Source organism: Apostichopus japonicus, chromosome 22, assembly GCF_037975245.1.
Source record: "Apostichopus japonicus isolate 1M-3 chromosome 22, ASM3797524v1, whole genome shotgun sequence".
In the NCBI taxonomy this organism is placed as follows: Eukaryota; Metazoa; Echinodermata; class Holothuroidea; order Aspidochirotida; family Stichopodidae; genus Apostichopus; species Apostichopus japonicus.
This window is the reverse complement of record NC_092582.1, coordinates 24,742,310-24,769,770: the sequence shown is the minus strand read 5'-3', so window position 1 is coordinate 24,769,770 and position 27,461 is coordinate 24,742,310. Positions and strand designations below refer to the sequence as shown.

At 36.0% G+C, this 27,461-nt stretch overlaps 4 protein-coding genes across 14 annotated transcripts in view; 2 read left to right on the top strand and 2 right to left on the bottom strand.

Moving 5' to 3' along the window:
• The window catches only part of LOC139963628 (homeobox protein GBX-2-like), a 183,004-nt gene that overhangs the window by 85,259 nt on the left and 70,284 nt on the right, over positions 1-27,461 (top strand). The gene's annotated exons all lie outside the window — the stretch shown is intronic.
• Positions 1-27,461, bottom strand: part of LOC139963631 (macrophage migration inhibitory factor homolog) — a 177,314-nt gene that overhangs the window by 100,522 nt on the left and 49,331 nt on the right. The window lies entirely within an intron of this gene.
• LOC139963621 (NLR family CARD domain-containing protein 4-like) overlaps positions 1-27,461 on the bottom strand; it is a 93,869-nt gene that overhangs the window by 55,806 nt on the left and 10,602 nt on the right. For all 3 annotated transcript variants that reach the window (XR_011791643.1, XM_071964596.1, XM_071964597.1), the window contains exons 6-7: positions 24,206-24,522; positions 7,557-7,765 (exon numbers count right to left, since the gene is read on the bottom strand). Coding sequence is in view for 2 of the 3 variants with exons in the window: in XM_071964596.1 (XP_071820697.1) it covers positions 7,557-7,765; positions 24,206-24,522 (526 nt within the window). In the remaining variant the exon portion in view is untranslated. The remainder of the gene's footprint in view (positions 1-7,556; positions 7,766-24,205; positions 24,523-27,461) is intronic.
• LOC139963636 (uncharacterized) lies at positions 12,988-26,946 on the top strand. Of its 9 annotated transcripts, none has more exons than XR_011791656.1 (8): positions 14,258-15,176; positions 16,705-16,858; positions 18,729-18,833; positions 20,097-20,188; positions 21,480-21,545; positions 21,994-22,118; positions 22,791-22,876; positions 24,392-26,946. XR_011791656.1 is itself a non-coding variant. In XM_071964641.1 (6 exons), exons 2-6 carry the CDS (start codon positions 16,810-16,812, stop codon positions 24,366-24,368), a joined length of 354 nt encoding a protein of 117 aa, XP_071820742.1. In that variant the 5' UTR covers positions 14,821-15,176; positions 16,705-16,809; the 3' UTR covers positions 24,369-26,946. The 9 variants fall into 9 exon arrangements, 1 of the variants encoding a protein (XP_071820742.1); XR_011791655.1 differs by having other exon boundaries at positions 21,976-22,118; XR_011791654.1 differs by having other exon boundaries at positions 21,480-22,118.

Sequence of the window (27,461 nt, the reverse complement as noted above, 5' to 3'; positions counted from 1 at the left end):
GGCTTATCATGCATTTGCCCCCTCAACTTTTTCATTGGGGGCTGAGCCCCCCCCCCAAGCCCCCCCCCCCGGTTCCGCCGCCACTGGCTGCATGTGTCCAAAATATCCAACTCCCTTCATACCAAGGAATTGTTACAACTTCCTCTTCATACCTTGTTAAGAATCCCACTAATGTGATCTTCGTTGATTTAGAAAAGAAAAGTTTTATTGGAAGGTGGAGGCACAACCACTGAGGGGCAGTGGAACATGTGACTTTGATTTTACGCAAAAAAACCCTAAAATGTCAAATTATTTGAAACCTCTCAAAATGAATACTCTGTGCATTCCTTTAAACGTATAGTATAATGTACAGAGTAACAAATTCAAGTATTTGAATGTTTTCAACAAAAGTTTACTTTATACCGGTACTTTTGAATTACATTTTTTATCATAACTATTATTTTTAAGCCAATTAGCAGTTTTAGACATAAAGGCACTTGTTACAAAAATACAACAAGAGGGCACTTTAATTACAAACGGAGGACACTTTAAGGGTAATCAGAAGAGTGGAGGAGCATGTGCCCAATCACCCCCCCCAGCCCACCACCCCAACCGACGCACCCCCACCCTCTTTCACGGCTCCGTTGCCCCAGACAAGGTGAATGGACGGGTTCATCGCAAACATTTTCAGTGAAATCTACACTAAGTGTCTTTATACTGGTAACTTGAACAAGTAAATATACCATATGGATCGTGGTGTGACATGTGGGGAGTTAACAACACTCGTTTTACCTCTTTTTCAGCAATCTGATCTTTTTGGCATATCTTTCTAAATATTATTATTTTCAGGCAAACGCCATGAAAGATCGACCACAGACAGAACTTGCGTGGGGTCGATATGAATTAACTGAGCTAGTGGTAGGGGTAGAGGGAGGTATGAGACCATGAACCTTTGTGGTAGCATATGATTATTCATTATGAATTTTTAAATATTTGAATGTGTGGTTGAGAAAATTTTAATTTTCTCAACCAAGAACTACGGAGATCGCGCTTTCTCGGTCGCTGCACCGAAGCTTTGGAACGACCTACCACAGAATATAAAGACTCCAAATCTCTCGCCTTATTTAAGAAAATTTTAAAATCACATCTTTTTAGTTTCTCTACGTGATTTTGTCACTTTTCTATGCTCGTGGTTTCATCTAGACTGTTACTTAATTGAATAACTCTATTTCTTGTGCTTATCCTTTGTTTTGTTTTTGGTTTTATAGGTTTTGGTCTGTTTTATAGTCTTCTCGTGTTTTAAAATTTTTGTGTTCTTATTTTACATACTGTTTAATTTTCGTTTATGTGTTTTCTAGACTTTTTATTTCCTTTGATTTCTCTGTCTTTTTGTTTCTATTTGTTTTAGGTTTTGTAAAGCACCTAGAGGCCTTTTGGTATATTTGGCGCTATATTAAGAACTTATTTATTATTATTATTATGATTGTTTCTGATTGCTATGAGTTTAGTGAAATACAAAAATGTTGTTAAAGGAGAAATTCGTTATAATATCACCATCCCCTTACAATATGGCGACTCATCAAGCCAAGCAGTAATTCAGTCTGTCTCGACTAACCCAAATGCCGAGACTGTTATACTAAACCAGCATGTACACTATGAAAAAAAAAATATTTGACAGCCTTGCTAATATGTTGTTCCCTTCAAAATATAAGAGAAGGAGCATGTGCATATACAAATATATTGTCTGTGAGATTCCTTACTATAGCAAGGTGGCTTTATCGAGCATGAAATGAAATGTTCTGGATTAACCGGTAACAGATAGTGCATAATATCCAATTAATATGTTCAAGTCTAGCTCAGTATCACCCTACCTTATTTCTGAATTGCCCAGTTCTATGTAAAACACTACTCTGGACAATGGAAAGAAAGTATATGGGTTACGTTCCTTGTATCTAATTAGCATAATTAACGCATAAATACTGCTACTTCTTATGTAAAACGTTTTTCTTTACAAACGTTTGTTTTCTGTATCTATACATTGACTGGTTAAAACAGGCGCTTTCGAATATTTCATTAATTTTATATATAACGTAAGAGCTATAGCGGACATAACAACTCAATGTACACATGTAGGCAATATACTGGAAACAATTGTTAAACTCATAATTTATATTGATACAGCATTGCAAACTATTTATTAAAGGTTATATTTTAATAAAAGTGGTCTCCCCGTTTAGACTCCTCCCAACGGACGCAAGTCATATTTGGAGAACACCCCCACCTCTCCATTCCAAGATAACCAGATTTCAAAATGCACTGAGGTTTCGATGACTTCAATGCACAGCTGTTACAATAACGCTACGGTATGATAACACAGGTCAGTCTACTGTACGTGGCTATACACACCTCCGTCAAGCACAATAGGGGTCTTGTACTCAATGTTATGAATCCACACACCAAGTATTAGAGGTATCCAATATTTCCATCGTTACATATCATGTAAAAGGTTTTTCAGAGTTTGACCTCTGGTGACCTATAGGAGATTTGACCTCACAAGCAATATGATTCTTGTACTCAATGTGGCAAATCCATATATACCATGTATGAAAAGTATACATGTTTTCTACCATCAGAAATGCTATTGTGAAGGTTTTCAGGCCTCTGCAAATATTTTTGCAAGTACTCGCTCTTTGGCGACCGTGACTAAAAATCTACTCGCCAAATTTCACTCGCCACTAGGCCTATGATTGTTGGTCAAGTCTCCAAAGTACAGATCTGCAACATCAATACTTTCTATGAACAAAGGTTAGGCAGATGCAAGGTGCTACGTAATTGCGCATTAGAAAAGTCATGTTTCTTGCAGTACGAAGTAAAACATGACGCAGAATCATAAATAAGCATCTAGGCCTACTGTAGTGTCTCAAACAATTAAAAATACAACATCTGTAAAAATACCTACGAAGATAGCTTGGCTTCTGTTACATTAGGGCTCCGCTAATTTACTAGGCATATACTATACAGAAACTAGGTGTGCGAGAGTCCTAAGCATATACAGTACCTCACTGCTACGTTGAACCGCTGCTCAATTAGAACGGCGACTTCGTACAATTTCCCAAATAATTATCTGTCTTTTAGCTGCAGATTGATGCGCGAAAAATATCGCTACTACTCCATTTCACTGCCTAAATCAAGGCGATCTTTTACGCAATGATCATCTGAGGTTGTAAGAGCATCTCTCTTCCAAAATTCCTAGCAGTAATAACAGCAAACTTGTCTCAAAACTCCTTAAATTGTTCTATACTTTGCGAATTATTACTGATAGCTAGTAGGAAAATAGCCTTAAGAAATAATTAAGGAGATGTTTTGCCATCATAAGTGTATAGGTATTTTGACTGGTATTCTTCACGTTGTTGTGTTAACGAACCCTAATATACCCAACCGCAGCTGGCCTAGACAATATAAAATTGCTCACATGCCTAGCCATATTTGTTCAAGTTGTCCCATAATCATAAACGTGACGAAAGTCGAACTTACTTTTAAGGCCTAGCTATGCTGAAACTGGTGGAAGAAACTACACAAATTGAGATCAACAGACAATCCAGACAAAAGCTCGTGAACTCACCGCCAAACTAAGACCATTTTACACAATTATTTCGCATTGAGATTGGTCATAGTAAAAAAATCTAACTAGACGAACTGTTAAGTTTCATAAACGCTGCCTGGTCACAACGAAACTACATCCAACATGAAATAAGACGAAAACGTCTACCAGAACCGCTGTATTACAAAGTACACCTTTCTGCACGCAAAATAAGGCTTCCGAGCGGCACGTTGAAGCAAATGCAAATATGTTCGTGTTTTCAGTTTTAGATTCTACGGATGCCCATAACCTCATTTCCAATTGCCAATAGCCTCATATTCGTATGAGGCGTAACACACACGTTATCTGATAGGCTGGTTTGTGGGAGATACGGTAGCCTATTAAAAAAGGTTTCCACCATTTGGCGTCTGTTGACTCCAATGACCTTTGACCTCAATAAAATCTTGTACTGAACGTGTACCAACAACATATTAAATATGAGTTTCGTCCAACCTTCCCTTCTGGAGTAATCGTGTTTACAAGGTTTTCACAATTTGACCTCTAGTGACCCCAAATGGACTTGGGCCTCCACCAGAAACGATAGGTATCTTGAACTCAATGCGGTACTCCTTCACACGAAATGCAAGATTGATCCAAGCTTTTCTTCTTGAGATATCGTGTTTACAAGGTTTACTCAATTTTACACCCGCTGAAACACCTAGCCCACCCGTCACGAAGTGTGCACAACTTTATCTTGCATTATTATGCCTAGCGGTCTATGCGTAGAGCATTCATCTTTCTCTTTATGCGTTCTGAAAGCGTAGATTCGCGATATTAAGGCACAATTACTTGACATGTTTTCACTTAATTCGCTGAGATTTGACGTAAGGAAAACCCCGGATGTGCGACCGACGGAATACAATAACCCACAGATCTCTACTAACTGTATTCCCAAGAACACAACACCTCTCTCCACCGGTTTCTTTTTCTGTTTTATTTTCCTGTCTTTTTCTTTTTACTTGTCGACCATGTGACTATTACAGTATACTTATGTTTAGTTTTAATCAGTATACCACCATGGTTCATGTAAAACATCGCAAGTTATGACACAATGAATTCATTTTTTCAACAAGTGAATAACTGCTTCTTATTTCCCCCTTCTCAGCAACAAAACTAAATGAACGTGGCCATATTTACGACCTGGATATGACCCTGGCAGTTGTATTTAGTGTTTATTTTGATTGTTAACTTGTAGGTTCAACCATTGTGTACCGGGGATAGAAATCTGTGCTTAATTTTGTTAGCGTGTGTTATTACAATAAAACCATTTGGAATAAAGTCTGAAGGTGATGATGACAGCCTTCTTAGCCTTTCTAAATTCGCTAAAGACAGTTAACTTGCAAATTTGAAATCGATTTCTAATTGCCGTTGTCCATTATACATTTTAAACTTTGATGGAATAATTCAATCACTTTCGCCTGTTCTATGTAGATAAAAAGAACTAGTGCAGTATACAATTCGATATTTAAAGAGATCAAATATCTCATCAAACGAATCTTAAAGGGTCTCCTGTGCTTTGTTTTCTTGTTGGTGTTGTTGTTTGCTTGTTAATGGTTTATGGCTGAGAAATATTTTAACTTGGTAATTATTACTATATTTCAGATTTGGTAAGGCGACCTGAACCTTCGCATTACTTTCTCCCTGCTAAACACGAGCAATATTTTATCTCCACCGTTTAACCGTTTAATCAACTTCACAGAAAAAAAGCGTTCTTCATATCACTAGGCAATTAAGAACCCGCAATGTTTGTAGTCACATATTGGATATGTGAGTAACATAAAGGGCTATTCAATTATGTGTTAGTTAGGCAGACTTCCAAACCCCAATGAGAGGTACATAAAGAAAGAAAAATTGAAGTAAGGGAAATAAAACATTCTTTACATAAAATTAGGGAGAGGAGCAAGAGGGATGTATTAAACAACCAAGGAAATCAAGTTAATTCATTTAAAATATATAAACAGAGAATAATAATGAGAACACGCCATAATATCATGGCATATGACATATCACTGATTAGCTATTAGATATGTCTAACCAGAGTATTGAATAAAATGATGCATTATTCCCAGCCACGGCTAGACACGGACTGACCTACTTATCGTCAGTTTCCATGGTTACGTTGTATGACAGAACTTACAACATTCCACGTGTACGATAGACACGTGGCTCGTTTATCTTTCTATTCATTAGCTTTAACCGGCTCGTGTCATCTATTATTATGCTAATTAGGTATTAACGGGAGATCCAGGTGTGTCATCTATACTGTTAACGAAATAAATTGTTTGAATCAATCTTCTGCGCAGAAAACTGTTGTACAAGCAGAGTATATAGGCCTACTGTGTGTACTAAAACGGTGATGATTTATATATCGGGTAGAAACGGAATTGATTTGAAGGGCCCTCTAAAAGCGATTATGTACCACGGGGATGGGGGAGGGGTGGCAAAGGGAGTGGTGGAGGGTACAGGTAAGGTGCCTGAAGGGGAGTGGGCAGAGGGGCGAGACTAAACTTACCCAAGAGCACACTGGGACCGGGTTAAGTATTTAGTCTACACATGGAATAAACAATCTGTGTTATATTTGTTTTTTATGGTCAGACCAAACAAAACTCCCAAAAGTGTATTATTTCTAGTGCTACTTTCTCCGCGGTTACAGTTATTCATGGAATGGCGGTATTTCACATATAACATATATGTAAACCAGCTTTCTTTTCTCATGTATTTCAAGGCGAGAGGAGGAGCGAGAGGAGGGGTTGGGGGTTGGGGGGGGGGGGGGGTGGGGGTGTTGGGGGGTCTGGGAGGATTAAGTAACACTGAATTGTAAAGGACCAAGCAGGGACGTCATGATCGAATCAAGTATGAAGTAACATTTATACGAGGAATATTAAAATATTTAAGTTTTTTGTTTAAAGTTATGAATTATACAAAGCTGAAGCTCTCGGTTAAATTTTAATTATTGTTTACAATTAGGTTAAATAGAAGCATAAATATAAATTTAGATTATTTTGTATAACATCGTATTTCAAACTATAAATAAGAAATTGAAGTAGTTTTAAATGGATTCAATTTGAACCTCTGAAATTTATCAGATACAGATTTGCCTTTGATGATATTTATGGCGATCATTTTTGATTTCTTTATAGTTAACTCAATTGCAATTATTTATGTACTTTTTGTTAACTTTAATTTTGTTTCAATTTGTTTACTTATTTTGAGTAACTATTTTTGAAATTTCGACAATTTAAAAAAAAAAAAAAATTATTTGCCGCTCGATTATCATTGGTATACATTTAATTGTATTATGACCTGATCACAATTTTGGGGAGTTTATAACAACAAAGTTATAAGTTATTGCTATTTTTATTGCCATCATTTACTGCTTTAAAATAAATAACGATTTTCAATCTCTTTCATTGAGAAATTCTTAGATTAATTGTAAATAATTGAAAATCAAAAATTTCGGAGGTTTCAGTCAAAAGTAACAGTTATTCCTTATAAAACTATTTTAGAATAATTATTTTACTCGCTAGAATTATTAAATCCAACTACCTTGTGTATATCTTATTTTATCCTAATATACATTCCTGTCATTCTAAATCCTATTTCTTAGTTAAATGTTAACAATAAACTAAACAAAGAACGTTTTTGAACAACCCCCACCCACCCCTCACACCTCTCTTACCAACACCCTCTTAAGATATTCCCTATTTTAATCCATTATATTTTGTTTTATTTATTATAACATCCTACAGAATTCCTTTCTCAATGACCTAATTATTCAAATAAATTCAACTAAATTAATTAAATCCAATCCTTGACATTAAAATACAGCAGACTTTACATTCTCTATTGTTAGTTTAATATTGATAACTTTTATTAATTAAATTAATTCCCTGTTTAACTGTTATGATGATTCTAACATCTTTACCGGAATACTTACCACAGCTCCTTCAAGCTTGTACACTGTGAGGAGTAAGACAAGATGTCCGCCAACTCTTCATTAGTTAGTCTCCTGTTGTGGTCATAGATCTGCAGCTTCTGGAGAGAACTCAGGATAGAGAGAGCGAGACCAGACTGAAGGATAAGGTTCAGACCAGACTCATCAACTCTAGGAGAGCAGGATACTAGCCACACACTGGAGATAGGAATCTAGAATGAAAGAATAGAGTTACTGATAATAGAGTAGATAGAGATAAATAGATTGGATTTGGTTAGGATTAGAATAATTAATATGATATTATAAATAATAAAAATAACGAAATAAAAAATAGAGGAAAGTAAACCGATAATAAAGGACATTTAGGTCGTGTTTATTTGTAAAAAGGAATAAGTTAATGGAAAGGAAATAAGTGGTTGGTTTTAAGGGGAGACAAATATTAACAGGAATAATTAGATTAGAAGGAAATAAGGTAGTAATGTAGGGTTAAAGGGTTATTATTTTGTTTTACAATTAAATGATTAATTAAAGATTTTATAGCTAGTAAGGCTTAATAAAGTTAGAATGTGAGGCTACATATTTTAATTTACAAGTTAATAGGAAACAAATATCAATGACGGATTGAGAATTTGATAAAAAAATGAGTAATCAAGAATTGAGCTTATTCTATCTTTTGAAAAAAATATTGATGAAATTTATTTGTGTTTTAACTTAGAACTTTCTGAAGGAAAATGTAATTTAAATGTATTTTAGTCATAGGAATCATGAAAAGTAAACTACTACTAAACTTCTACGTCAACTAATACTAGGTTTTTATAAAGTTTAAGGAGATTTGGAAGAATTATATTTAAATAAATAGGTTGTTTCTTATAATTAAAATGCAATTTACAGAAGCAGATGTAGATCAAATTCAAGTTTCAAGAGAGAAAGGTTGATGAGGCTTAAACTCAAATTTTAATATACAAATTATTTCATTTTGATCCAAATCATACTATTCTGCTTGAATTTTAATTATTTCCAATTAATACCATCTGTTTAAAAGATGATGACTATCTGTGTTTAGTTATCAAATTCATTCCTAAGTTACGGTTTGAGTGTGACAAAACTTCTAGTGGATTTTTTGGAAATGTAGCATTTTTCTTTCTTTGTGTTTGTAGATATTTTTAAATTGGGTATTGCTTATGATCTTAACTTTCTTCCAATTAAATAGTACCATCCGCTTTTTACTTTTTTTACAATAATATTGTTATCTGGAAACACTTAATATCCTTGAGGGTTTAATTATACTAATTAATTATTACTTTTAAGTTTAATCGGGTTGATTGGGTCTTCGTTGTAATATATTATGTTACTATGAAGTTCAGCGGGTGTGAACAGTTAGCGGACAAATATACATTTACAAACACGAGAGATAAATCAGTTAATTACAAGTTTAATGAGAGGAAGGCGCCCTTTTAAAACTAAGCGTAAAAGAAATGGCGCACATTCAATTTCAAAACCATTTTTATTTTTAATATCATGCACCATAAGTCTGTTGGCCGGCTTGGAAATGACGAACGTTTTTTTTTATAATTAAGTGGGCAAAATTAATACAAAAACAGCTGTGAGTGGAACACCACGATCTAGTTGCTGCTGGGAAGACATGGACGAAAGAGTTCTTTTTAATAACTATTTATTGCATTTTATTATTATTAAACTTAAATTGGAAAACTGTTTTATAGAGGCTCAAAGCAGTAGGCCCTATAAAAACTATATTTCCCCATAAGTGTCAGGTATATCGGCAGGAGGTAGGTCATTCAACTCATAATCAGTTATTAAATAACATTATTTCAGTTAGCCTGCTCGGTAAAAAGCTGCAGGTTTCTTACACAATTTGCTCAAATGTCCGACCTGGTCGATTAATAGTAAGTTACATGATTACAATAACAATTGTGGAATGGTATAGATTGACTTGTATTAATGCCTAGTATAAGGTTTTGTTATATACGATTAAAATCGAGTTAAACAATTTTCTGTGGTTTAAGATTTTTGAAGGGATAACAAAGTTTCTACAGTTTGTCTATGGATACTTTTTCTTAGCTAAAATGGTGTTATTGTTTTCGAAGTAAAGGATAGGCATCAGCTCACCTAGAATGTTAATCGCTGTTTTTTTTCTTCGCTTAATTTAAGATCCCTAAAGAAAACTCAGTGTCTCGATTGCATTTTATTCAATTCCTTTATATTTAAGATGCTTTAACTTGGAATTTTTTGATAATCAGTCAACAACTAGGCTAAGATTTGTATGTTTTATGAGTTAGATTTGCTAAGCATGTCCTCTTGCTAAAAGTAGTAATTCTAACTTCTCGCGGGTGATGTTTGGGATTTCTAACATAACCTAACTGAATTAATACTAGTCTTGCCTAAAGCCTACCTAAGTTTGGCCTGGCCTTTGTACACATCCTAGCCTATGCCTTTGTACCTTACCGTCAAATTATCCCTCTGATAAATAATTACTGTTTTAACTATTAACAGCGGTTCCTCTCCATTAAATAATCCATCTTAATAACCACTCAACAAGTCAATGGTAACAAACAACTACCACGAATATAATACGTACTCTGCAACTCCACCAATATAACACTAAACCATTCAGTGATAGATACTATAGATATGAACAGGTATTCAATAGCATGAGTCACCGATATTCATATACAGGTGTTTCCCAGCTGTTCGCGGGTGATTTTTGAAATTTGTAACAGACATTTTGGCGCCAATAGAAGTAAATGTACGACGGACGTAACGTTATACATACCACCCGGTGCAAACAGACAGTTTGATACCTGACGTCGACTGGGTATGAAGTAAGGAAGGGGTCGAGGAATTAAATAATACAACACAACCTATATCAATTAGATCAAGCTATCATTGACATTTCTGCCTAAGCGGTAGGGTGTTAGTCCCCCACCCCCTCCTCCCCCACCACCGGTTAAAATTTGGGCAAAAAGCATTTGATGTACACATTCCCCCACCCTATTATCTGCTAGTGGATGCATGAACAAACAATAAACACAAAACAAAAGTTTGAATACCGTCTGTTTCAAATGATTTAAGGAGTACACGTTTAATGAATATTAAAACCTACATGGAATAACATAAATTGAACATCCTTGTTTAGTCATACACATCTTGCAGACACATCGTGCAGACAAAAGGTGTCCGTGTGTCAAGTTTCATTTTTTTTTACAAATAATCACTTGATCATCATGAAATTATTGGAATAAATGTAACAACACAACTTTTTTTCATTCCCCCCCCCCCCCCACCCAACCACCTTTTGTAATTAATTCCACTCCATGTCAGTGCTGGATTATTCAGCTGAATCATTGCACCAGCAAAGAGAGTGTCAGGCAATCAAACGATGTTTTGTCTTTTCACGTACCTCGTAATTGCTCAAATCAAAATACTATGTCGACAATTCACCAATAATGCCCCCCCCCCCGCCTTTTTTCTCCTCTTTTACTTAGTAGACCTACCATCCTCAGCAAGAAAAGTTTATTTTATTGAGATAAATAGTTGAAATTTATATTAGAAAGAAATCTTGATTTCGAGAAATGCAATTTCGAGAGAAATGTACAAGTTTTAGATAAAACGCTAATATTTTTAGATGATAAGTCGACATTTTAAAAGTTTAAGTTTTAAACAAAAAGAAATCGACATTTTACATGGAGGGAACTGAAGAGGTCGAAATAAATCGAAGAGGTTTAATTTTTAGAAAAAAGTAGTTTAATGTTGAGAATTTCGGTCAAATTACAGATGGCAATTTTAAGACAATTTTAAGACTTGATTTTCAAGAAAAGGGTTGAAATTCCCAGAAATGTTCGAAACTTTCGGGGAACATTTTGATATGAAAATTTTGAAATTTTTCAGTGTTCCATGTGGGTCACAGTAATGACAAAATGTGTATTATTTGCTTAATTGGGATGCCTCCCGACCCCCTCCCGACCAATTCATTGTTTTGCTCCCTTCCTACGCCAATCAAGTGATTTTTCACATGTCTACATAGATATGGGGAAGGGTGTAGAACATATAGGAGGAGGTACCGTACATCTTGTGGCTAATTTGTGTATATTTCCGATCAAGTACATGTGCATTCATTGAGGGGCTCTATCGGTAAGTTTGCTTCTCCAATCCTGAAAACGGATCGACTCTCCTGTATGGTTTAGTACCCAGTAACGTGGGTTCATATTCCAAAATTCTCCCGACAAATTTAGGAAAGGGAATGAACCTTTATGGTCAGACTATAGGTGGATTCGAAAGTTGTGATGGTGTTGCTGTGGAGTCGTTGAATGCAATTCCATGTACAGGGGTTGTAAGGGTCCTCCGACTGAGACAACTCTGAGGCGTTCTTAGACTATAATTTTTGTCTAAACTTAAGGTTGTGCTAAAGAATACTAGTGTGAAGTTTGAAAACTGAACTGACCGATGTTAAAACCACTATTGTATAATTGCATGGAAAATCAGAAAATACAGTCTTGCCCGTCCAGTTATTCAGACGGTAAATAGCCGTTAGGTGGTATTACTCGTATATACAATAATGCCTGACAAAGAGGTACACATTATAGCATATGTTACCTTCATGTAGCCATGTACCACATAGCAGATGTATAGGCTATCAACTACTTTACATATAACAATCAGGGTATCACTCGTTATTGTCATAAACTGATGAGAGGCTACCTTTTGGACCTTTAGATGAAATTGGATCGAATTACTCGAAGAATGGGACCATTTCTCTACCCTCACTCTTAATATAGGATTTCAAGGGGTGGGGGGGGGGTGTAGGTGGGGGCAGCAAATCCAAAATTCTTCCCGACTGACTTGGCTAGGGCCTGCACTATTATAGAAAATCCAGAATGGAAAGAAGTATTTAAAAAAGGAGACGGTGTGTTGGTTGGCTTGTTGAAGGCAAATCCCATGTAGCCCCATCCCCCACCTGAGGGAGGGGTGTGCACCCGTAGCAGTGGCTAGCTTCTCAGCTGAACGTAACATGAATATCTTGCTGTCTTGATGACACTTTCAAGCTGCTGCACTGAGGATTCTATGAACGCAACATTAGCTGAAAAATGTCAAGGTGCAAATGATAAAATGACATTTTACAGCATATTGTTGGAGTCCTTACTAATCAGATCTAAAGAATTTGCCATTTTGTTGTAAATTGCTATTATTTCAATTGAAAGATTGACCATTTATCTGGAAAATAGGGGAATTTCCCTCGTGGCCATGGAAATGACTTGAACAAGTCTCATTTTCAAAATATAAACAAACCAACGACACAGTGTACAGTATATAAGCAGCGTTGGTTGTACTTCTCTATTAGTCTGACGTGATTCCCCGAAGCTACAGTACTGGCTTACTAATATGAAGATATTGCAGCATATTCCAGATGGTGAACATATTACTGAAAGAAACAGACTGAGTATATTGCAATTGTCAAAGAAGAAATCCCACGTATCAGTTGAGTTCCTTTCATAGCGTTAGGCTATGCACGTACAAGGACAGGTTCATAGGTAACGTTCAACGTTATGGCTTAGGTCATCTCTAGTCATATAACTAAGTGCAGCCTAATTTAGGCCTAGTCCAATGATTTTAGTTACAATATTCAATAGTCGCGCAATGCCAGCATAAAGCGTGACCTATGCTCAGCACAATGTAGGACTAGCTTAAGTATGGTGATGCTAGCCAGTTATAGTTGGTTACAAGTTGAAGGTGAGGTTTCCTCCTTCAAATACAGTACTTTGATCATAATATTAATTTATTGAAGAAGGTGTTCTACACTTGTGAGATCATCCAACTGTCTGAAAGGTTTTAGTAAAATTTAGTCATAAAAACCTACTCTTAAAGTACTCTGGAGTTGTTTCCTCTCCTGGGATATTGTGGATTTAAGTGCAAACCTGCCATTGAGTAAAGGTCAAATGAAATAAAGGTTTTCCAGAGATTGAGATTCAATATTCCATATCATATACTTGGCATTATTGTAGTTTGTGTCACCAAAATACTGCAGTGCTTTACACCACCCTTACTGGTCCAAGACAACCCATGATTGGAACATATTAAGAATGTCCAGGGTTTGTGCTGATAATGCTCATTTCCTATCTAGATCAGTGGCGTAGGAAGGTACTTTTGAGTGGGGGGGCTGAAGATCGATGGCCGGCCTGGGGGAGGGGTCCCCTTTGGAATTTTTTGCATTTCCAGGTGGCCTCAGATGCAATTTGGTGCAATATAGCACACTTCAACACCCACTCCGTTTTGTAAACTTAATTTTGTATTTTCACCTGGCCTTAGATGCAATTTGGTGCTCCAAATGAGATTTTTTTTCTCATTTGGAAATGAAAAAGGGGTTTTCTGCCTTGCGAAACGGGGGGCGGAATGATACTTCCGCCCCTCCACATTTTTCACTGGGGGGCTGGAGCCCCCCCCAGCCCCCCGGTTCCTACGCCCTTGATCTAGATGTATCTTCAGCTTCAATATCACAAATCAAATATGCAATTTTATATAATTTACTAACTAAAAGTAAAGGGGTCTTTTACAGCTAACAAGTGAGGTTGATTGCCCACAAAGAGTGTCACGTTGCTATCTGAATGCAAAAGTTCCTTATATAAGGTGACTATATTTTCCTGACTGGAATTGATCAGGGACATTTATTGCGTGACAAATGGGGGACAGGTCTAAAGGGAGGGGGTTCCCCCCCCCTTCCCCTTTGGAAAATTTTCAAGTGCCTCAGGTGCTTAGATGTAAAATTGTGATACTTAGAAGCACTTTTTAAATCAATTTTATTTAGCTTTTTCTTAGATGAAATTCACTTACTTAACGTGGTTCTTTGAGAGCTTTTGAGTTGCTTGTGTCATAAATTCGTGATCAATTGGTCTTAGTGTACTTCTCTGAAGAGTGTATTTTCATCAATACTTTATTTGTGCTACTGAGCTTTTTGCTGAATTCCACACAAGACATACTGAAATGGGTTCTGACTTGCAGCATGGCTTTCACCATTTCAACCTTCAGCTGAGATTTCCCCAGGAGTTCTATAAGTCATTCATGAGAGGAAACACCCTTTCTACTGATGCATTACTCCTCGGAAATTTGTTTTTACAATTAATTTAATAATAATGTGGAATATTTTCGAAATTCCTGAACATTTTGACGAATAGGGGACATTTTCGGGGACACTTGTTCATCGGGGACAGCACACTGTAATCGGGGACTGTCCCCGAAAACCTTACAGTATGACCTAAGAACTTTCAAAAAGCTTCAGAAACCAAACACTTTAATACTGTATGATAACTAAATTATAAAGATCAATGATTGGATCAAAGTGAAACTGCTACCATGGGTTTTTCTTTGTTGTGACTTGTGAGTATCCTTTTGTTTCTGAATAACTCATTTGATTTCATGTTAATGTTTCACTTTTGATTTAGAAGTCACTGAGGCTCGATCGGCTCCATGATGTAATAATTCAACTGTAGGAAGAAACCCTCTAGCGAATATGAAGATGGAGACTGTACTGGATAGAGGAGAGCAGGACCTGTGAACCTATCAAGCTTCTTTCAGTATCCTACACTTCTTGATGCACAGAGTTACATAGGAATGGTAAGAATGAACTAAATCTGGTTTGTTGTGACTTGAATCACCAAACTGCTGGCTAGCAAGCATGGTTCAGGAAGTAAAATTCCCCTGCCACTCTTTATCAATATCATGTCATGAAAACATTTCTTCCTTGCATATTTGAGAGCTAAATACTGTTTAAATTAAACACATTTAGAGGGCATTCAAAGATATACAAGCACTGGCATCCATTAGGGTGGTGAGCACTTGCCACCCCTCCCCCCCCCTTGGGCTCCACTAGGGCTGCAAAATCACTATCAGAGAACATTAAATATCTGCAAAGTGAATATGCCTCAGCTGAAGTCCCCAGGGACTCCCACCAGGGCTTAGATTTAAACTTCATAGAAATTACATTTTTCTCTCTAACATGTATTTACATGCTTTAAACTTAGTAGAAGAGGACAAGAAGTCTCACAGATGTTACAGGGCTCTTCTGAAGCACCCGGCTAGGGCTCAGATATTCCACATAGTAAAATTAGATTAAGTATTTCTATTACTGACATGTCCTCATTGCTACCAGATTGTGAAAATACTGAAGATTTGTAGAGCTTTGCAGTACCCTTGTAAGTCCAACCACTATAAACAGAGAACACAATTGGAAATACTTCCTACTCATCTGAGTAAATAGCTGTGAAAACAGAATTGTCACTTGGGCTTGTTTAATTTTTAAACATTGCTGAGCCAGACACTGCAGTTGGTTTTAAAAATCTTATTGGTCTCAAAATTGAACTTACTTTACTGACTTGAGTACGGTGGCTTTAATAGGGACATAGGGGCATACAAATAAGTATCCCCAAATTTTGACTTTTTTATCTCAAGATTTTGACCTGATAAGTCAAAATTTTAACTTTTTCATCTCAAAATGTTTTAACTCAAAATTCGGAGGTTATAAGTGTCTGCATCTGCCAAATTTGTGGAAAGAACTGACCGTATTGGATAGCTATTGACCAGCTGAACAGGGTACTCTATAAATCTTTGGTGATCTAAAATCTGGAAAGAGACCCCCCAGAGAGTGGTGTAACTAGGTCAATGTAGGCAATTCAGTCTCTAGGGGCCTGGTGCCATTAAATGAAGAAAATTAATATAAAACACCCATCCACCCAAGCTGACACACTAAATTAGATACAATTATCTCCTGATGAGTGTAAATTCAAAAGACATTCTGTCCTCAATAGGAAAGAGAGGTGCGAAATCTCACAAATTTCTCAGTCAAGCCAAACCATGCATGGTTGGGTTTGTGTGAGGTTGGACTCTCCTTTGTGAGATCATTTATATCACTGCACCACACCTTTACTTATATGCCACTTCCACTAAACAACGGACAATCCGGTTCAAGTTTGATGGTTTACTGGTTAATTGTTTTACACTTCTCTGGTTATTGGAAACTGAAATGTACTTTCCTTCCTATAGACATATCTACATATATCTATATCTATTTCTAACTGACATTCTCAATATATCCTATCATTAGGACTTAATTTTCATTCACATCACTTTCTTTTCTCTTTATTAGATTACCTTGAATTATCCTGAAGTGAGCTATTAGGGGATCACCTATTCCACCTGTAGTTACTAGTTTTTGATGGAAGTTTTCATACTGTGCTGACAAGGACAATGAATGGTTCATCATCTGATATTTCCTCCATGTGATGGTAATCACATCAATGGTAAGTGTTCAACAGTAATGATAATGTTTCAAAGATGTGTGGTAGATTTTTTGGATAGCATCGCAGATCAAGCAATACTTTTTTATCTCCATTCCCTCTCACTAAAATAATTTTATATCAAGTTTTAACTCATCCACTCAATATACAATTGACATAATTAATCCCTTGTAAGGACATAAAAATGATCAGATTCTTGCTGGATTAATCCAGTTATTTGTTTGTTTGTAATGAGCTGGTCATTACACAATAGCTGGCTAAAAACCCTCTGGTACATTTTACCATTTGCCAAACTGAAATAAAAATTGCTTCCTGAGACTCAAATGAATAAAGTCTTCTAGAACTCCTGAAACTCCCAGAATGGTAAGACTAGAAGACAACTTGTTAGTTTGTTGAAAATAGTCTGGGTTACCTACAAATATGTCTTCTGTTTAGGTATTTATTTCCTTCAGATTAAAACCAAAAACTTGAAATACCATTTTAGATATTCTATAATGATGTAAAAACATTAAAAAAGTCAACTCAGTCTGTATTGCTGAGCTATGTATTAGAGGTATTTGTAATGAACACTCCATCAAACAAAAACAAAAAACATCCTGATTAAGTTAGGTAGGTCACACAAAGGTCACACAACTATGGATATAATCTTGAACTTTAATGTACTTTGTTTGCTATGATGTTTATTTACTGTAGTACAGTAGAGATGACTGTTTTAAGCATTTGCTTAAATATTGGAAATATGATTTGAAATATAATTTGACAGTGAAATACAAATCAACTCTGCCTTTGATATTTATCTCAAAGATGTCTATCATATCAGCCAAAGATTATGGCTGGGTTTGTATCTCCTTTATTTTGTTTTATATTTTTCTTCAAACTCCTAACAAACTGTAGCACACCAGTTCTACTGTAAGATTCACAATGACATCTTGTGAGGCTAAAGAAGCATTATTCAAGTAAGGTGAACACAAAACCAGTGTCATTGAGAACCAGGCACAGTTCCATGCACAATTGTGTCACCATACCCACTTTTTAAGTCTTTGTTAATCCAAAGTAAGAGTAATTTTTGCTCACATATTTCACTAGGCACTTAGCTGACAACTGTGGCCCTCACCTAATCCCGACCCCTCCCCCTCACACAAGGACTGCACAGAAAAAAATGTTATGAAATAACAGTATACATACTGTATCAATGTCTGTAGATAGAAAATTATGTACTCTAACTCAATCAATGATAGAACAATGTCAACATTTAAGAAATCCTACAAATTGATCAACCTATACACAGTATAGTGAACCATTGGTTCCTAAATTATGTGACCAGAATCCTTCATCATGTTTTCTTCAGGCTCCATTCTCTTTCAGGGTTACATCATTATAAATCTTGTTTCTCGATTGAATATAAACCAGACTGTGGATTGGTAGTGGTATTACTTCAAGTTTGACTGAGGATTCAATGTGTGTCTTAATTTCAGATTAATGATTGTTTATATTTCAATTAGTTTGGTATTAGTTGAGATGTATATTCACTGTGGGAGTGCATTATGAGACCTTGAACTCATCTTGTAGAGTCTTTAGATTTGTATTCTAGTTGAATTAGTTTCTGTACAATGTTATTATAACTAAGTTGTAAATATCATAGCAAGATAGTATATAATATCAGAAGACATCCCTCATCTTTTACTAATTTTACTTTGTAATTTATTTTGAAACTACAGTACCATACCATTATATTTATAGAAGAGCTCTGTGTTATTTCTATGTGTTTGACAATGTTACATGATAGAATTCTGCTACTTGCAGACTTAGTGATGACAATTTAAATAAATAATAACATAACTGACCAAATGCATTTTGTTTTTCTCATCATCAGGTAAACTTGAATTGTTCAGTCCTGAGATCAGCCTTCTTAGGGAATTGCCAGTTTCATGTCCGAATTACAGCACTTGGAAGAAATGTGTACAGCTTACAGAGCAGGGTAATGATTACATGGTCCACCACCTGATTCTTACCCCATCCACCTGAACCTCCCCTTCCTCCATTTGAATGCAAGTGTTTAAGTGGATGTTTTTACTACATAATTTATTAGATGATCCCTCAAAGGAATTTCCCCACCGGAAAGTCCCTAATCCAGCAGACCAGCACCCCTCCCCCCATTAATTCCAATTACTGCAAAACAAGACGTAACATATGAACAATGAACAATCTAAGTTGGAATACTTCTAAACGTTGTGTCTTTAGTAGACTGAGGGATTCTGTGAGACCTCTTTTGTTCAGTGTTTCTCTAATTGTAGCATCATCTCTACAAATTGTACCATAATTGTAAGTTTCAATATGAGGAAATTCTGATGCCAAGTACAGTACATCTCTGATCTTTCAAATCTGACCAATTGAATGTTCATCTGGCATCTATTGTTTCATTATGAAACAGTTTCATTCTAATGTGGGCATCTAATACTAACATAGACTTCTATTGTCATCGTCTCCATGTTGAGTGGATATTATGTAATTTAAGACAAGGTCCACCCATCCCATCATATTAAATAGTTTTCATGAATAATGATATGTATTGTGTATTGCACTATTACAAGCAACAGTTTATGATTCTATCACAGAAGATCATTCAACACAATATGACAAGTTCTTGAAGGATTCAGCATGTTGTGACATCTGAAATCCTTAATGCATTACGTATTCTTTTTGGTCATAAAGTTGTTATGTACTTCTGTTATAAGTTTGGGGAGTTGGGGGGGGGGGGGCATCACGTTGATGTCTATTGGCAAAAGTGGAAATGAAGTTACTGGGACAGTTGTGAAAGCAAAAACAACAACATTTATGTTTTAGAGCATCCTCTGCTTCACACTGATATACCAATTGCTAGACAAAAGCAATCCAGGCCAGTAATTAGGCCTAACTTTGCTTGACTTCAAAGTAAAGGTGAACAAAGATGAACAACTTTGTTGGCTTGCTGCACGATTCGTGTTAAAAGTACCAAACTAGAAGGGTGTACTGATTAATTTAGACTAATCCATAGGATTGCAAACATGTTACCAAGGCACAGAGTCATTGTAGCATTAGCTTATATCTGTGAGCAATGGAATAACTGTTGAGTAAATATTAAAAATGCAAACTCAATAACAAGAAATTTTATTGTTTGCATTAAAACATCTAGTTCTGATATTCTGAATATAGAACTAGTGACAACTGAGTCTTATTGCTTTTGTCTTTATCTCCTCATTAGGTAAATGTGGATTAATCAGTCTTGACATGATCTTTGGGGGTCACATGATGCGGATCTTGCACAGAATGGTTTATAATATGCTGATGGTAATGGTAAGTGTATAATTAGTGTATAGCAGGACTGGTAAGCTGTGTTGTAGTTAGAATTAGATTCGAGTCTGGGTAGAAAGTGATTTTGTTTCTGCCTAATCCTGGTGCAGCAGAGACTTGCTTGATCAACAAACTCCCTAAGAGCCTAAGGGAAGATTAAGGTCTCAATCTAGCATACATACACCATATAGGCCTATTAGGCACAGTATGCCATACATTATATTGCTTACCAATTTTAAAATGTACACAAAGAGGTGTATATGTTTAATAAACTGGGTCCATTTTTCGTTTCGTGTATGAATCATAAATTAAAGAACACATATTCCGATTGCTTGATACTTTCCAATTTGTCAGTGTGTCATTGTGTTGGGTGGCAGGGAAAGGTAGTAATCTGTCTTTACCGTGTGGCCACATTCCTCTGTATTGTCAGCCTCACTTCCACAAATAATAGGCAGTAAAATGTATGACAGGCTCTTAAACAATCAATTTAGTTCATAAGTGCATGTCCCCTTACAATTAAATAGAGTCACTGCACAAAATGAGACCCATACCCAACTAAGTTAGTACCATACCCACACTAAGTGTGAAAACTTCTAACTTCTGGTTTATGTTATAAGGAGGACTATCCTTACGGGTATACAGTATCTCAGTTACAAACTAAGGAATGAATTGGCACAAGTAGTTAAACTTGACCAAACCTATAATACATAGTAGGGCTTCCATTGGCCCAGTAGTTACCTTAGATATACCTTCAAACTTGAGTTATCATCAACTTTAATATCCCAACAATGAAGTAAGCTATTTGAATAGGGTTAGTTTTCTTGAAGCGAGCCTGTAAACTCCTCCCAGTAGTAGGAGTACCTACTTGAGATTATTTCCTTTTGATAAAAACCCAAGATTTGCCAAGGCTAAGACATTTATAAAAAATAATAATATGGGACATACTTCTCCATCATTCTGTTTCAATGGAGACATGTATTAAGTGAATGTGTTACTATATATAATGTAAGAGTTAATAATACCCTGCACAACTGCATGCCTTAGCAAGTTAATCAGTGATTTTGTTACTATGATCACACTGTCTGAAGCCTGTGTGCTTCCACTTGCTATATATTACATATGTCACCACTAAGTGTTTTCTTTGATAATATAAACTGTAAAAACTGGCAACAACCATTTCTCCATTTCCGTCCTAACATTCCCTGCCCTCCCATTTCAGTGCATCCAAAAAGTGATGTCAAATTGTAATGTGAAGATAACCTGATATTTTATGTCATTTGATCTATTTACACAGGAATCACAAGTATAAGGAACTGTTGATTTTCTCAGAAACTCTTTGAATGCAACATGAAGTTCATAAGTTAGTACTACTACAGGTAGTGTTGTAATAACTAATTGTGTTGAATACCTCAGAATCAAAACATACCTCTATGATTAAAGCAAAATTACTTTGAATAATGTTTATACTGTAGTCCTTGCTGTTAGCTATGTCAGTCCAACAAACCCAAAGATGAAAACAGCAATAGTAAACAATAAATTGTGATGCCCTGAGAATATAACTGTATAAATATTCATAGATCCTCATTGCCATAAAGGAAGACATTGATAGCATGCTGTCAGGAACTATTCCAATGGTCCTAACGGAACACTATAGCCTCAAGTACATGCCACAATACAGTAGATACTTTGAGTAAAGCACTCTTCTTTACAGTGATACAAAACTTATCACAGGCCTCTAGAATTTTCACCTTGATAAATCTAGTGAAAGGTAAAGTTGAATTATTTTGTAGTCTCTCTTTGACCTCCAGTTGGTACAGTTTTCCACATTGCATTGCAACGGCTTTTCTGTTCAGGTCCTTCAAGGAATTGAAAAGAAAATTCAAACGGGCCAACATCACTGACGACATAACTTCCTTTGTGGATGAGATTCTGGGTGAGTTTCTCTACAAACTAAATTATCAACATCCAGTTTCTGAAATTGAATGGGTTTTGCTGAATACCTTTGATCAAGGCAATAGAGCTCTTTTAAGTAATTATCGTTTAGTGTATTTATCTTGCACAAATTCATGCATATTAGACCACCAGACCCAAACAAGAATACAATGGAATGCATAGTTACTGCCCTATTCGGAAAGTGATATGCATGTGCATGTATGTTTCTATTTGAACACCCAGGTGCCGGGGACAATTTTTTTCTATACTGTAGTGTTATGTCCCGCTTCAGTGCACTCACATTGTCAGTATGAGCAGTATGAATAACACGTTTCTAACAGATCAAGGTAAGGAACTGTTTGTACTGTCATGCCAGTGCTTTGAGAGCATGAAATTGGAGTACAGTTTAGAGAGGTCTTAGCATTAGGAAATTGTCCCAACTGGCTGATTTGAAAGGAAAATAATACATTATAAACTACACGGTGTCAACTTCCCAAATATTGACCCCAACATTGTGTCAAGATCTTTATTTTATTGGTAAATGATCTTGCTTTTTCACAATTTTGTTAGATGGATGAGGCCTGAGCACTCACATATTCGTTACGGCCCCAATGCAATGCAACAAATGTGCTACACATGTGTACTTATTGTGTTAATTCCTTTTCAATTAAAGCTGAGGAGTCAACCCACAACAGCATACAATAACGAGCACAATATTACAGAGGATAATTTAAAGAACCTGCTTTCGTGTTTTCCGAGGTAAGCTGTGAACCATTTACCTTTTTTGTATGATGATTTATATCACTTTTTGGTTCCTTGCTTTTTGCAAAACAAGGAACCTATGCATTCAACTTGGCGTGTATGTGTGTGTGTGTATAAGAGGCTTCTTGGCTTGTGTACACGATATCTCAAAAAGGAAATAATGTATCATGATATAACTTGGTGGGTGGATAGCCCATAGTAAGAAAAAGATCCCTATTGTTTTTGGTGCCCGCAAAGGTCAGTTAGATACCAAAAACCAATATACTAAAAACAGCAATAACTCCCATTGACAGAGTCCGACATGGTTGATATTTTGGGAGTAGTTGTGAATGGGGTAAGGGATCATTGCCAAAAATAACGGTCATGTGATCCAAGGTCAATAAAGGTCAATTAGGGGTCAAAAACTAGTATTTTTGCAATAACTTGAGAACAAAATGTCCGTCAAGGTTGCGAGTTAAGCTATTGCAATCCAACAGTCGACCTGCATTTGGGTGACCTTTGACCTCAGGTTGACCTCTAGTGACCTCTACAGTTTCTTTCAAGTCGATTCTTTGAATTTTCGTGGACATATTCCGATCTAAATTGTCCATAAGTTAACTCCTCTGCACCTTTGTGTGCTAAGTTATTAGAGATCAAGTTTTTGTTTGGTTTTGCTAAAATTCTTAATAAGTACAGTTTGGATGATTCTGTGAGTTCCGTAAAAAGAGCCAACTCGTTCTCATATCAGACACCTGGTCCTCAACAGGTTCTCAAAAGGACCAACGGTGGATTTGTGATATTTTTGGCAATAATATTGTCTGTGTACATCGGACCACATAACAATTTTAGGACAGCGCTGCTCCCCTTGTAAATATTCCTTACAAGCAAGGTACCATAGTGCCCTTGGGCTCCTGTTTTTATCAAATCATTGCTGCTACATTTAGACAATGAGGCAATGGTCCACACTAAATAATAGGTGTTATGCGCATGCATGCTGTTGGGTAAAGTTGATTTATGTGGTGCCATATTTCTTACATTTCCGACAAAGATAGTGACATGAGATGCGAGAAAACTATTGAGAATTTCACTGGCATTCAGGAAGGAAAATTAATTAGTAAGATTGTTCTCTATCCACAATGAGAATGAACATCAGAACCCAAATGAATAAATACAAAAAGAGTTGGCCTGATAATTGCAATGAACTATTGAAATAGAATCTTAACAATGTGGGTAGCAAAGTTGAGTCACAAATATTGAATAAATTAAACCAAGATTGATTAACTTTTTCAACTTAAGAATTGGTTCTGGTGTGTTGAGAGTATCAATAGTACACAAATTGAAAATTACCTGCTTAGCTGTAGCAACTTCAAGGACTTGTATAGTAGACCTCTGTAACAAAATGGCATCATATTCGCTAATGAAAATCTCACTTGACACCAAGTCCTTAACTGATTGCATAAATTGGTCTGACTTTTCTTCTTGTTCAAGCATGCAAAGAATAGCAAACTGACGTCCCTCTTCGGTTTCCTGCAGGTGTTTCACGATGATGTCTGCTGCTGACTTGTTGAGTCCACATGCAAAGCGATAGACATACTGGAGGTCAAGCGGGTTGATGCTCTTCAAGGTTTCCTTCACATTGATTGATGACGCTGCTGAAGACGCTCCTACAAATCCAAGAAGACAGATTATATGGGTTTTAATGTGTACAATTTACTGTAGGCATGAGATCAAGGTGTTGACACATTGTAATAGTGTCACTGTACCATTGTCTTATTTGTAGCATCAGATCTTCCTATAATTTACTTAGTAACCATTGTATATAGTGTTATTTGTCAAACTATCAATCCCTTTGTGTATGTCAATGATGTTTTGTTTTTATGTTGTTGTGACATCATTAATATCACTGTAATTATAAATAGGAATCAGGTCTAAGCACAGGCCCAGTGACATTGAATAATAACACTGAAACCTGTCTTCATTGCATTCTTTGTTACTGCATTGTAGGTACTGACAGGCTAGTACGACAGTGAATTGTTAACCTAAGCCTGCCTCCATTACATGCTTACTGCAGTGTAAGTACTGACAGGCCAGTATATCAGTAAATAGTAACTCTAAGTCTTCCTTCATCACATGCTTTATTGCTGGATTGTGGTACTGACAGGCCAGTATAAAAGTAAATAGTTACTCTAAGCCTGCCTTCATTACATGCTTCATTTAAGTATGTTAGGACAGAATCATCATTATTACTCAATATAATGTAGGTCAGTCTGACTGTGGTCCCATTGCTTATGCAACTTGTCCAAATTGTCGCCCTGTGAGGGCTTCTTTAATCATTACCAAAGTAGTGTCAATTAGGGTCAAAGGTTATATGAGGTTATTAGCAATCAACTGGAAGAATGAGTCAAATCTGCATCTCAGCTAGATGCATTCTCACATTGTCAGTAAGCTTGGTCTTAACAATTCAGGTTGTGAAGGGGCACAATAAACAACACAGAACAAAAAGTCAACATCATTTGTGTAGATATTAAAGTAAAAACATTAAATTAGATGCAGTAAATGTGTATTTCTCTCAATCGGTCAAATTTGTGACATCCATTTACAGACCTCCTTATATGGTTTTGCTTTAAGAAGGTCAACTGTTATAACAGGCTATGATAATATTGTCAGTCATTAAGGAAATGTCTGAGTTGTATTACTGATATACATCGCTATGTTCTAGTTGGTGAACTTCAATGGTCTTTTCATGTCAGTGAAACAGAGAGACAGCTGTAGAGACTTGTAAGAATGATGTCTATAAAAGAATGTAATCATCAGATATTAGAATATACAGCTTATTGCATGTAATCTAAACCTCAATGGGTGTTTTTGCATTCCTGGTTAAGAAGTGGTTTTTCTTGTTTAAGCCAGTACCTTGATTATTATGAGGTGCCATTGGCATTTAGCTTCATGGTCTAGCGTAAGTCATTCATGCTGTTAGGTTTGCTCTGTTTTGGAACTTTCTGGCCTTTAGATTTGGACTAAACTGAATAAAATGTAATTCTGTGTTTTCCTTGATTCCACAGTCCAAAAACTTGCAAACTCCATTAAAAGAGGCTTGGAGAGCAAAACACTCCTATTCCTACATATCTCGGCTGATATTGTGGTTGGTGGTACAGATACTATCAACAATATTACTGTAGCAGAACCTGTGGTATTTTGCATACATAGTTAGCTTCTTGAGATAACGGCATATGAATTGTTATTTGAAAGTAACATTCCAATTTGGAGTGGTATGGCCTGAACCTGGTATAACATGTAAAAGGGACATCCTGATTCAGGCTCTTAACATAGTTGTTTTAAGACTAGATTTTTTTACGGTTAGTGTTTGTTTATTAATATGGAGTACGACCTTCAGTTCCTTTTTCAGGAACGGATGACTATGCAAATTATTATGCAAATAATTGTACATATGTATTATACTGTTGACCTCACGTGAGTAAGGGTCATCAGTGTTGCTGCTCTAAAGTTCTACTATGCTAGAGTTGGTAAAAGTTTTAACAAATAATTCTTAGCATATCACCCTCGAAATTGTTAACTTACTTTGAAAAACAAACACAGGGAAAAGAGAGAATTTGCAGAAGATGATTTAATTTTATGAGGTCATGAGGTAATATTTTGGTTTTTCTGATATAGGTTTTGAATGGTTTGTCACATATTTTACTCTTACAATGCCACACAAATAACAGATTCCTTTAAATGTTATTTATTAGTTTCTGTTCTTGTCTCGTTACTTTCAAACTAAAGTTGCATAGGTTGAACAAAGTCACGGCGTTTGGTTACGTTCTAACATTTTGTGTATTGTTATTGTGGTAGTCGACCAGGTCATCTATGAAATCTTTGTGAGGTGAGATGTAATCAAACGCTTCATTGGTAATACATTTTGGATTAGGTTGTCTTAACAAATAATCGAACACTAAAAGGAACATGGAATCATGAATATCAATACTACTACTCATATTTAGGTAAAAATACCATTTTTTGAAGCTAACAATACATGGCTACTTTGATAAATGATTGAAACATGATGAATAAAAACAAACATATTTTCAGCAGCGTTGCCTTGATGATATCATTCATTGTATGGTTGCCAGATGCAAAATATTACCAATATTAATAATTCATATCTTTGTGATACAAAATGTGATGAGGATCTGGTTTATATATTTAATTGGATAGTTTTGATCTTTACCTCAGCAAGTTTGCGAAGCAATCAACTTTAACCACAGGAAAGGCATTGGGGGATGAGTTTTTTAACTGATAAGCAAAAATCTAGTTAATAGGCTGAATAACAGTTTTTTAATGAATAGAAAAGTCAAAGTGTTTGATATGGTTATACATTCACAGCAATATAAAAATCGTGTCCAGCCTAGATTTCCCAGATGTTTACAATTTGTTTGAAAATCCAGTGTAGTCTGCTTTATCTGACATTGCCTTGGTGTTCCTGGAGGTACCTCTACCTTAAGTCTCTCTTGTCTTCAAATACAACAAACAAAAATATAAAAAGATCAAAACCCAATTCTTTCTTAGGTTGAACCGGGTGGTAAAGTATCACTCTCTATTTGCT

Coding starts and splice junctions, on each gene's coding strand:
- LOC139963636 (XM_071964641.1), top strand. CDS start 16,810: ATGGTTCATCATCTGATATTTCCTCCATGTGATGGTAATCACATCAAT. Junction 16,859..18,728: donor TGATGGTAATCACATCAATG/GTAAGTGTTCAA, acceptor TCTCATCATCAG/GTAAACTTGAATTGTTCAGT. Junction 22,877..24,346: donor CTGCTTTCGTGTTTTCCGAG/GTAAGCTGTGAA, acceptor TTCTTGTTCAAG/CATGCAAAGAATAGCAAACT.